Source organism: Chamaea fasciata, unplaced genomic scaffold, assembly GCF_029207755.1.
Source record: "Chamaea fasciata isolate MVZ Bird 193981 ecotype frontalis unplaced genomic scaffold, bChaFas1.0.hap1 SCAF_8, whole genome shotgun sequence".
Lineage (NCBI taxonomy): Eukaryota > Metazoa > Chordata > Aves > Passeriformes > Sylviidae > Chamaea > Chamaea fasciata.
In genome coordinates, this window is record NW_027094093.1 from 16,118,950 (window position 1) to 16,131,536 (window position 12,587).

A 12,587-nucleotide genomic window follows, 5' to 3' on the forward strand; every position below is an offset into this window, starting at 1 on the left:
AAAACCAACAGGTGGTGTATGGTTACAGGGAGCGAATCCCCCCTCGCAAGATACTTTCTTTCAGGAAACCAATCAGAACTGGCACTGACACGATGAGGCAGAGCTGTCAGCAGAGCTGGGGTATATAAAGCGAAACAACTATGTTAGCACTTCTGAGCAGTCGTGCATTCCCCGCCTCGCCTCGGGTGTAGGGATTGCAAAAAACAAAACTACACTGTCAAGACTGTGTAGTTTTGTTTTTATGATTAGAGGCTCTTCAATTCTCATGCTGGGATTGTCTAAAAAAATCTTACTCTGGATAAGGACGTCGTTCAAGAAGATTTCGTTGGGCTTAGCCCACTCTTGCAGGCACTTTGAGAGATCAGGTGAGTAGCATGTTTCTGCTGGTGTAATAAGTGTTTTATCAGTCATTAATAATTCTGATTCCATCTATTATTTATAAATTTTCTCACAGGAGGTTATAGATTTCAGGGTATAGACATGAAACTCTTAAATTCTCTGTCAAGGTTATATCCTTAATTTCAGGAGTACGCTTTGATAACTGAGCAAAAAGGTTTTCTCCTGTGTAGTTTATTGCTAAAGACTACATAAATTAAGATTTTAAAAGTGCATGGAAACGTGTGCTTAACTTAAAAACTCCTTTCTGTTGGGAGTGTTCAAGGTTATGCTGCAGAGAGATAAACTGAGAAGCTCCAAGAATAGCTCTGATAAAATGCACATGGTATCAGCTAAGCGCTGATGGCTTTTTATGGGAAACAACTGCTAAGGTATCAGTTACACGGCAGCTCTGGAACACTTGTCTGCTGTCATTCATGGTTGCAAAGGTTATTTCTGGAACATGACATTTTAGGTGCATACTTTCAATTCTAATTATACAAGAAGCCTTATAAGATCAGATCTTCATCACCAGAATTTGCTTGGACAATGAAATATAGAAACTTTGTGGGAACTCCATGGAAATTCTTCTTAAATTATTTCTGATCTCTTCTGGAAACTACATATATATATATATATGAGCTTTCATAATATTTAATTGTATTGTAAAATTATTTCCATTCATTTTAGCTGAGCTTCAAAACAAAGTCAAAACACTGAACCTGAAAATCCCAATTTCCAGTTCTGCCCTTATGCTCTTATCACATGTATGCATCTAGGCCCTGATTTCTATGAAGGAGCCCATGTAATGAAGAATTTTCACTCCTGCAAGAGGTAGAATAAATTTGACTCATAGTGAAAGAAATTTCCCTTTCTCCTTTTTAATTCAAGGTTGGGACTGTCACAAAATCAGGCACAAAAGCCAAAGTAAATGGAAGTAAATATGTGAGTAAGATTGGCTTGAAACACCGTGGGGTTAACATATTTGTTGAGACCAGATATGCTCTCAGTGTAATTTTTTAATGAGAAAAAAACTAACTTTAATGGATGTATGATCATATTAAGAAGAAAATAGCTACCTTTTTAAAAACTGCACTATTCAATATCAGTATATAAATAGGTCATGCAAATAAAAAATACCAACACACAAGCTTTTCTAGTGGCAGTGTGTTATTTCAAATTAGGATCTTGTGGCACAGCAAAAGAAAGCAAACTTTCTTGCTGATTTCACATGGCTTTGCAGTTGTTCAAGCCATCAGTGTCAGTGGCTACTTTATATCCTAGCTCACGTTTCGAAGGTGGCTGTCTTCCCATATTCAGAATTCCACTGAGATACTGCCTAGGAAAGAGGAGAATTTTATCTGCATCTTTAATGCAAATTTTCTTCTGTAAAGAGAAATTATTAATTACCTACAGAGTGCTTTTAAAATAGAGTCTCTTGGCAATTTTTTGCTTTATTGCATTATTAATAATGCAAGATTTATTATTAGTGGTATTTATTATAATTTTTTAATAATGCATTATTGTAAATACATTGCAGACTTTCACATTTATTTCAATTCCTTCTTAGGGACCTAGATGTCCTGTCATTGTAGAATGCAAATATTTTGTATCAGCAAAATATTTCTAAAAATTTGACAGTGAAATTTTTTTGCATGTCAGATAAAGAAGTTAATAGACAAAGAGGGGTAGCCTGAATAACCTGTGGAAGATCACACAGTGAGTCTTGTCTCCTGCTGCATACTTGCAATGCCAAAGCACAGCTCCACTAAATGTAATGGTTTCCCATTCAATTCAGCCAAGCATGCTACAAGAGTAATTTGCTATACAACTTTGTCAAAATCTTTTCATTTCACCAGATAGTTCTGATTTGAAACTGAGAAGAGTAAATTGTTCAGCGAATAATTACAATTGCTCCTAAAATCTTGCAAGAGGTGTGTCAATATAATAATATTTTCACCACTGATATCTAACTATGGGGGTTTTTTGCTTGCAGAGTGCCTGTAAAGATGACGACGAAAGCGCCAACATTTACACAGCCATTACAAAGTGTTGTGGCACTGGAGGGTAGTGCCGCAACCTTTGAGGCTCACATTAGTGGTAAGGTTTTGATTCATTCTTCCAAGATTCAATTGGTTATCACTGATTTCTAACGTTTATGCTAAGAAAAATGATGACACTTTTCATAGATCATAATCTGGTATGTATGGGTAAAGATGAGTGCTGGAATATGGATATATATCTGGATCCTACATTGCTGAACAGCAACTTTACATGTATATGCATAAAAATACATACTGTGCTAATAAGGGAATTTCATGTGGCCGCAGAAAGAATAATCTCATTTGGATGATGACTGGGCAGAATTAGAAGTCAGGGTGCAAAAAGCAGGGTTTAAGCTAGTTCTTTCAAGACCTTTTGTTAAGCTTTACTCTAGCTAAACTGTATTTCTACTTTCTGTGCCCTTAAGTTTACTTAATTCCAGAGTTCTAGGAAGGGGATTAAAAGCACAAAATCTAGGCCCAACCGGCCACTGAAGAGGGTAGAAAGCCCTAGTATGCTAAATAATAGATATGTATGGTGATCATGATGGTCGCACGAGGCTGGATTAATATAATTTAAATTGTCTATGCAATTTAAAGGATACATGATTTCTCCAGCGTACATACTGCTGAAACACCCTATCTTGTGCAAAACAGCATGCAAACCCCCGAGATAACGTTACCAGAGACCCAACAACCTGTTCTAAGAGTGTCTCTGACCTCGGCAGTGACTAAGGAGAAATGACATGTGTTCCTGCTGGTGGAATTATATTGTCTTACAGGCATTAGCAATGTGATGATCCACATACCATAAAGCACTGCTCAGATGCTCTGTGACAGGTGCAAACACATGATCTGTGCAACTATAAAGATCTCTGACATCTATGGTCCATGTATTTCATCCCTTGGTCCCTTTGCATAGCACTGACTTACACAAGGTGTTTGAACATGTCCTGCAGTCTCCACCTGTGACATTTTTTCATGCCATGTTCTATTATTAGGCCCTTATTCTTCAGTTGATTGCCCTGATTTTCTCTTCTTGCTTCTACACTGTAAATTTTCTGTGCAATTTTTCCACTTTTACAGTAATTATTATTATTATTAATACCTAAAAATATAATCAGAAAAAGTTAGGATGCTTGTATTATTATTCAATGTGTGATTTTGGCTAATTTCATTTGTGTGATATTATGGAGTACTTGGGAGGGGAACTTGATTTCTTACTAACTGAAGATGCAACAGTATTTCTAGTAGCATATGCCATATTTGTATGTTAGTCTCCAATATCTTGTGAGTCAACCTCTTGTTAGGTTTTTTTTTTCACATTTTGAGATTCTGGTATGCCTTTCCTGCCCTAAAAACATCCTCCAGGTTTGAAAGATTTGACAGTGGCTTGGCATTTAGTTTTTCTACAGCATAAAAAGCAGGAAAAGTTTTTTACTATAACTGATTGCATAAATAAAGGACTCCACAGCTTTATCCTGCTGTAATGTCTACCCTTTCTATCTGTCATGAATTATGTGTTTAAAGATCAGAATTTTTCTCTATCTCTAATAACACTAGTCTATTATATAAAAGTCAAGTATTAATACAGAGCTACAGTTCAAATATGAAGAGCTCAGTTTAATCTAAGGGTATCAAGAAGAGTTTAGCAACCACCTGAAATACAATTTTGCTGTGTGTAAACTAGGACAAATGAATTGTGCTGCTGTATTAGACTGTGAATTAGGTGTCACATTCAAAGGGTTGAAATCAGATAAATACACCTAGCATGTAGCAGAAAGCATAGAACACAAAACCCCTGTTATTAAAAGCAGCAACTGCCAGAGCAGCCAGGACACTGTCACATCAGGAGTCCTACTGGGTCACTGGTGACTGAGGAGTCATGAGATAAAAAAGTCAGATGTGTCACTGGCATTAGAGTGGTGCCAAGCTCATGTCTCCACAGGACTGATCAAGTTTGAATTTTTTCATAAAGAATTAACCTGTGCACTGCTTTCTTTTTTTTTTTTTTTTCTTTTTTTTTTTTTTCTTTTTTGCCTTTTTTTTCTTGCTTTTTTTTTTTTTTTTTTTTCTGGAACTGATATATTCAGGTATTGCCCAGTGCAAGAGAGCCTTCACATATTTTTGAACACAACACACAGATCATACACATGTTGGCAGTCCCTCCCACATCATTGTTAGGAGAATCTTATGAATTCAATTACTTAAGTGGTGAATTTGTGGCACTTCAGGTGGACTTTCTTCTTTTTGGCATTAAAGTTCAAAAAATCTCAAGGTCAGTTTTAAAATGAAAATAGCTTGTCCTAATAATTAACAGTCAAATCATAGTGTATTTGGGACACATAGAAGTAAACCCCTACTTCTTACAGACCAGGCACATATATCTATAATCTGAGTTAGATCTTACGTAGCTCTGGGACCTCGGACTAGCAGAGTGCTGATAAATTTGTAGAGTTGAGTTTTTAAGATAAACTTGGGCTCAGATTTCTAAAATGGCTTCTAGCTTTGTATCCCTTGTACACAGCAGTTTGAGACACCAAAATAGATTCCATTTTAACAGTGCAGACCATTTTCAACCTGCCACAGAAAATCTCACTTTTGCTAATCGTCAAATAGTATCACCGCAAGAAAATAGATCTTTTTACATGTTTCAAGAAATTCATTATTGAGGACATGTTTTGGGGATTGCCTAGCTTAAAACATTTTTAAACTAATTTTCACAAATATTGAAGACATGTATCTCTGAATGAAATCATGGGGTTCTGCTATATACTCTGTTTATGATGATCATGCCAAAATCGCCCTACACCAATAGCACAAAACTGAATTGTACCATCCCATCAGGACTGTTTGATAACTTCCATCTGTGAAATTAACAGTGTTCAAATGTACTTTCACAAATGTACTTTTTTTGATTTCTAATCCTCCCTAAAACTGTCCTCATTTTCTTCCTCTGTGTGTGTGAGTTTCTGTTTTACATTTCTCTAAATATCAGTGCTTTACTGTGAGTGAGATTTTAAACTTTCCTAACCAGTGCAGTGAACCAGTGAAGGCTTCAATCTATGTATCAGCTTCTCTTTCACTTTAGTCTCACACAGTCATTTTCCTGCCACATTAAATTCCCTAATAATTTATTCAGTTTATAGGAAGGATATTCTAGAAAGGAAGCAGAATTCTGTGCACCTGGGGTTTTCTAAACCACAGGCATTAGAACTGAGAAAATTAATTCATCTGTAAATGCAGTCTCAGATCTCATTCCTGAGCCTCCATTCAGTGCAACTGGTGATTTGGGTTGAGTGGAGATATACATGAAGTGAATTTGCAAGGATTTTAATTTTGAAGAAATTATGTTCTAGGACTACAAAAAAGACTTTGAAACTGGACCATCTCCTTAAATCACCTGTTCTCCTTATGTGGCTCATATAAGAATTTTACTTGTTCATCGAATGGATTTAAGTTGCTCAATAAATTTGGCTGAGTAGAACACTGAGAAGAGAATTTCTGAAGGGAACCTAAAATTACCATTTAAAACCAAAAATCTGCTGTCAGTATAACTGAAATTTTTCTGACCCAAAGACTCTTGCTCATGACCCTGACAAAAAAGAATAATGTGTTTGAACAACAGTTGATTCCAGGTGACTGCTGTTGATCAAACTCAAAAGATTCCAGAAAAAGAAATTAAAACCCCCAAAACTTTACTAGCATTTGATTTTAATGTCTAGAGCAAACACTTTTTCTGTCACTTCATTTTCTAAAGCCATAGTAGTGTTAGAAAATATGCTTCCTTTGGTTGGAAGTACTGATATTTACATTATCTCCACATTATTGGACTAGATAAATATGCTAGCAATAAGCAATCCTATGTAGACACAAGCAAATAAATTTTAAAAATACCTCACATTAATTAATTAATCCTCCTCATGATTTTGATGAACTTCTATTAATAATATTGGTGAACACTACAGTCCTCTCATTATTAAAGTGATTTACTAAACACAGGAGACAGTGCAACTGCCCTCTTTCTCTGCCCATTTTAGCGACCTTTCTAAAAACTAATTCCTTTTCCACTATCCCAGTGGACATATATCTGTGCCTATGGCATTATGCTCACCAATAACTGTGTATTTATGACTGTGCATTCTGGTAATTTTTTATGTCTGGCATTTCATAATGTCTTATGAAATTTGTCTTCCTTTTTCTGCAGGTTTCCCAGTTCCTGAGGTGAACTGGTATCGGGATGGCCAGGTTCTCTCTGCTGCAACTCTGCCCGGTGTGCAGATCTCGTTTAGTGATGGCCGCGCTAGACTGGTGATCCCCACCGTGACAGAAGCCAACAGCGGGAGATACACTGTGCAAGCCACCAATGGATCTGGGCAAGCGACTAGTACTGCTGAGCTGCTTGTCACAGGTACACAGCAGATACAGAAAGGCACCTCTGCCTGCTAGCAGCGTGAGGGACTGATGGAAGAATAACACATAATTAAATAGTCCAGATTTCAAGTACATGGTCAGCAAAAAAATAGCAAACCACATTTCTTTCCCTAAAGCAGTCTAGAACTCGGCATGTCTTCTCACTAGTAATGGCTAACAGTGTCCTTTACATTTTAACTGTACAAAGTTTAATCTTGATCTTGCAAACTCTTATTCATTATTACAATGAATGAATAAAGGCTCAACCTTTATACATGTAGCTCCTTATGTTCTGTCATACTGGCTACATTGAAATTGCCCATGAAAGAAAGGATGAAATTCTGCAGGATGGAGCCATTAATGATATCTAATTGTATCAATGGTATTTAACAGAATAAGTCACATGAAGGGCCATACCCAGAGACTATGCTTAATGCCTATGGTTACAAACAATGTATCTGTAAATCTAGAAACATTTGCAATCATAGGTGTAATCAGAACGAATATTTTGAATGTTTCAGAAAGTACTATCCTCTGCCAGTAGCACGTGAAGACGAAATAGACCTCATGCACCTCTAGTAATGAAAGTATATAGTGTTTGCCATTCTTTTAAACAGACATTATTGTTTTTCTGTTTACTTCAATAAAAACACAGCTGGAACAGCACCACCAAACTTCTCACAACGACTACAGAGCATGACTGCAAGACAGGGAAGTCAAGTCCGACTTGACGTGAGAGTGACTGGAATCCCTACACCTGTGGTGAAGTTCTATCGGGACGGAGTAGAAATTAAAAGTTCCCCCGATTTTAAAATTTTACAAGAAGGAGACCTTTACAGCTTAATAATTGCAGAAGCATATCCTGAAGACTCCGGCACCTATTCCGTAAATGCCACAAATAGTGTGGGACGTGCTACTTCAACAGCTGAACTGCTAATTCAAGGTAACTGAGGTGAAGTTGCAGACCATGAAAATGGTGGTGCAGTATGCATCACTTCATTGCAGTTATATCAACAAGTTAATTTATAACTTCTTTCTCAAGAGTTATTTACTTGATTTGAAAAAAAAGCAAATTTGTCAAATATTTTTGTCTGAGATTTAAAAGAACCTTTTCTCCAGAAAGGGTCTTCTTTAAACAGAGGATACAGTTGATGGGAAAAGTGTGGGATACCTTGAGTGTTCTCATTTTGGTGTGTAAATCTCTCAAAGTTTTATTTGTAAGTTTGCTTTGACCGAATAGATATATTAGACTCCATAACTGTACATGGTCTTGTGAAGGAGGCTGGTAAGGATGAAGACATTTTTTAGATAATTGTAGCAGGGAATCATACTACCCAGAGCAATCTTGCTTGCGTTTCACCTCAGTCAGGCTTAGACACTCTGTAATCATTTTAGATCCAGGACTTATATAAAGAATCTACAATGAATTCATTTTGTTTTGCTTTGTTTGAGATTTTTTCTAATGACTTGGTAATGCAGTAACATTGTTTCAACTGTTTTCTCAATTATCTATCTGTAGATATTGAAGGCAAAACAGATGGTGGCTTAATTATTTTTCTGTTCTATATAAAAATTTTTATATGATTGCAGTTGACCATTCATTTGTTTCTCGGTTTATTGATTGTTGCCATATGCAATTCTTCTGACCACGTTTTCTTTCAAAAGGCGAGGAAGAAGCCGTTCCTGCTAAAAAGACAAAGACAATTGTTTCGACTGCTCAGATTTCACAAACAAGACAAGCCAGAATTGAAAAGGTATAATTTTCAGAAACAAAGCAGGTATGGCTAAAATGTGGAGGATTACAGTATCTCACCCTAGTTTTCTTTTTCTTACTTTTCATTGAAGAAGACTGAAGCCCACTTTGATGCCAGATCACTTACAAGTGTTGAAATGGTTGTAGAAGGTGCAACCGCCCAACAGCTCCCACACAAGGCACCTCCACGAATGCCTCCAAGACCCACATCAAAATCACCAACCCCGACTACTGCTGCAAAAGCACAAATGGCACGACAGCAATCACCATCACCCGTTAGACAATCACCATCACCTGTAAGACATGTCAGAGCACCAACACCTTCACCAGTAAGGTAAAATGACTATTCTTTCAACATTGCTTTTGGAATCACTTTTACAGACAGAAGTAATGCTGTGGAGTGAGAGCATAGTGTAAAATGAAAGAATGCACTGACTTATTGGTGACTGGGTTTAATCTGATGGTGAGCTGTAATGTGCTATATTTGCCACTGCGATAGAAATGTGGGTCGCCTCTGAAGATTTCTATCCCCTGTTGTAGAAAATCTCATTTGTTTGCGCTACATAAACCCAAAGTTGCCCTCACAGCTACATTCCATAATGAAACAGAAAAAAAAAAAATAGAGCAATTGGCCCTTGATTATTTCAGACAAACAGAAAAAAGAGCAGTGACACTGATGAGTGACAAACAGAACGAAAGTATATGTAAAAAAAAAAACAGAGCTCATGTTCCATGTATGTGCTGGTAATAACTATAGAAATAATATTTTGAAGATAGGCAAGCTAAATGTGGTTATAGAAAAATGAAGTTTATCTTTGCTTTGTAGAGGGTCTAGAGAGGGTATGTGAGTGATTGGACAAGCAAGGCTCGTGGTGTGGGAGACTCCATGAGGTTTGTGCTGAGGGGCAGGTAAAGAGAAGAGTGTTTTGAAAGTCCTGTAGCTTCAGTATCCTGAAGCACCAGAACATAGAAGGAATGTCTCCAAGCTGAATGCTCAGAAGAGCCCCATTTAAGTTGCCAAAGCTGGGCGTGCTGGTGAATTTTTTACCCCACTGATAATAACTTGCAAGGACAGGAATAAATGGATCAATAGCAACTAGCAGTAACTGACAAACTGCATAAATGAAAAAAGAATTCAACAGCGACATCTAGAGCACATGTAGAACTAGAAATTTGTCCTCCCTTGCTGGTCAGATCCCTTTTAGACATACAACACATTAGAAAACTAAATCCAAAAATTAATATGATGATGCTGCCCCCTACTTGCTGCTATTTGTTAACCTTCTCTGGGAGATATAGCACAAAAAATTCCACTCAAAGAAATTCTAGGTTAGAAAGCCTGTTTAAGAATTTTGGAAAATGCTTTAAAACTGTCTGCTAGGATTAGGACTGAATTTTTCGAATATCAAAATTTAGAAACTACCACTTTCAAGTGGATATAAATAATTGTGCCTGAGAGCTGTAAATGTAACTGTGGGGAAAAATATTAGGAACAGATAAGAAATTAGCATGGATTATGGGTACATATATGGGTGACACATAAAAATAAGATGTAGTACAAGAATACATCCAGTTGTTTCGCTAAGTGGTTGCCATGTGACATTTTTATAAAGATTGGTTATAATTATCATTTTGCCTGTCTACAGAGACTGGACCATGAATGTATTATGTAGTATTTACAGCCTGTGAGTCTTTTGTATTATTCCTATTAGAAGAATTAGGATAGAGCACATGCAAAATCATGATGTATTTTTTGTATTTCAAATATAGTTGGTTGACTGAAATTTCTTTTGCCACTTGTTTTTATTTCTTTTTGGAAACTAAGCTACTACAAAGGCATGTTAAAGTTATGAGAATGGTAGTAGTTACTCATAATGTTAAAATAACAAGAACAAACTGTTCTTAAAATCAAACTACACATTACTGGAGATACCCTATATGGTGAGGGAGTTACAGTTCAGGCTGAAATTCTTTATACAGCTCTGTGACAGTAGATTAATGATACTGATATTCTATTTTTTCAATAGGTCAGTTTCTCCTGCTGGGAGAATCTCCACCTCACCTATTAGACCAGTGAAATCTCCATCTCCAATCCGTAAACCACATGTAGTGACAACTGGGGCTGATGTCCCTCCCCCTTGGAAGCAGGAAGGGTATGCTGCAACCATGGAAACCCAGATGAAGGAAACAAAAGTATCTGCAAGCACTACCCAAGTGACTGAAGAAAGATGGGAGGGGAGATATGGGGTCCAAGAACAAGTTACCATTACTGGTGCTACTGCTGGCGAGGTGGCCCCGGGGGCTAGAGAGGTAAAGTCTGGCTTTGGAAAAACCATTGGGTTTGCTTTGTGTGGGGTCTCAGCAGTGCTGGAAAGATCTGCTAAATGGAATCTGAGATGCTGTGTGTAAAAACCATGTGTGCATCTGCTGTAGCGAGAGTTCTGCTGCAGATATGGAAATGCTTCTCTGCAACATTCTGTCTCTGTACTTGTTTTGTGCTTCTTCTGAATGTATGCAAAATATGAAAAAAAAATGTCTTTTGATGTGACTAATATAGGTGAGAAAGGACAGTGAAAAAACAGCAGCTATTGCTACGGTTGTTGCTGCTGTGGATCAAGCCATGGTGAGAGAACCAGCTCCAGGTGTTGTAGAGCAAACTGCTATAAGGACAGCAATGACTGCAGTCCACGTTCAGCCTGTTCATGAGCAGGTAGAAATAGAGCACAGACATTCTATGATTTCCCTTTATCCCTTCATCCAACACACAAACAAAGCATGATTCACTGTGAGGAATTAACCAGATATTACCCAGTGCACTGCAAAAGCATGCATATATTCATCTAGAACACCTAGATTGTCAAGGAATGCTCAGGTTCACTTACACCGTTACATTCTGTCATAACAGGATCGAACTAATTACTCTTTTTAAGTTTAAGGATGCTTTCCCTGAAAGTGATCCTCTGTTCTCTCTTCTCCTTTATTCTCTAACATTATTCTTACAATGATGAAATCTTTAATCTAATATCTCATTTATGATTTCCCCACTAGGAATAAAATAATTCTCCCCTAGTATTTTTCCTTTACTTGAATTCATCTCTTATTTTACCTTCTCCTCTTATTTTGATGGTCAATTTTTAAAAACAAATTCTAAGGCTTTGGTGTTTTTTTGTTTGTTGCTACAAAAATCAGATGAAAAAGGAGGCAATGGTAGTAGTTACCAGTGATAAAGCCACAAAACAAACAGTGATATCAAGAACTAGAGAAGGAACTGTAACTTCACAAGAACAAAGACACATCTCTCCTGAAAAGGTGAATACAGATTGTACCTGCAATTGTTATGCCCTACCTTGTTCAAAAATCTGATATCTCAAACTAAAGACAAGCCCATGAAGAAGACAAATGAGATACTGTTATTATTTGTCCCTTTTATATATGTTCACCTTCCAGTTTACAGTGCTACCTAGACAAACCTCTCTTTTTTTCATATATTAAATAGTAACTTACTAGATAGTATTCTTGATCACTTTAAGAAATTACATGTAGAAACTAGCACTTAAATTTTGTTGGGGGTAGGGGTAGGGGTGTTCTGATACTGTGTAAGCTTGCCATTTGTAGCCTGCCTTGTTTGTTTTGCAGCACAGGGGGTCAGAAAAAAAGGAGGAAAAACTCATTCTGCATTGAAATCAAATTTGAAAACACCAATGAATGATTTGAATTCAGATCATTTTAATATCTATTTTATCAAAAAATGTGAATGAAGAATGTGACTCTTCTTAATGGAAGATGAACTTTTATAGCCAATGTTACATTTCAATTACAGTAGAAATGCATGAGGAAGAAAGTGTAACCTCTTTTTAAAGCACTGAGACAGAAATCCACCTGGGCATTAATCTGAATTTGGCATTTGAAATCTTGTCAAATGAAAGTTTCGTAAAACCTATTTTTAATATCCTATACTTTCTCAAAGTGATTATAATGCAGGATAGTTTTTCTCTGAGCAAATT

General features: G+C 36.8%; 1 protein-coding gene across 1 annotated transcript in view; it reads left to right on the plus strand.

The window, feature by feature from the left end:
• The first annotated feature begins 202 nt into the window (after positions 1-202).
• The window catches only part of TTN (titin), a 241,187-nt gene continuing 228,802 nt past the window's right edge, over positions 203-12,587 (plus strand). Inside the window, exons 1-9 of the mRNA XM_066189851.1 lie at positions 203-365; positions 2,372-2,475; positions 6,625-6,828; positions 7,486-7,773; positions 8,496-8,584; positions 8,676-8,917; positions 10,611-10,893; positions 11,141-11,293; positions 11,773-11,892. Of these exons, the coding sequence (XP_066045948.1) occupies positions 2,385-2,475; positions 6,625-6,828; positions 7,486-7,773; positions 8,496-8,584; positions 8,676-8,917; positions 10,611-10,893; positions 11,141-11,293; positions 11,773-11,892 (1,470 nt within the window). The 5' untranslated portion in view covers positions 203-365; positions 2,372-2,384. The remainder of the gene's footprint in view (positions 366-2,371; positions 2,476-6,624; positions 6,829-7,485; positions 7,774-8,495; positions 8,585-8,675; positions 8,918-10,610; positions 10,894-11,140; positions 11,294-11,772; positions 11,893-12,587) is intronic.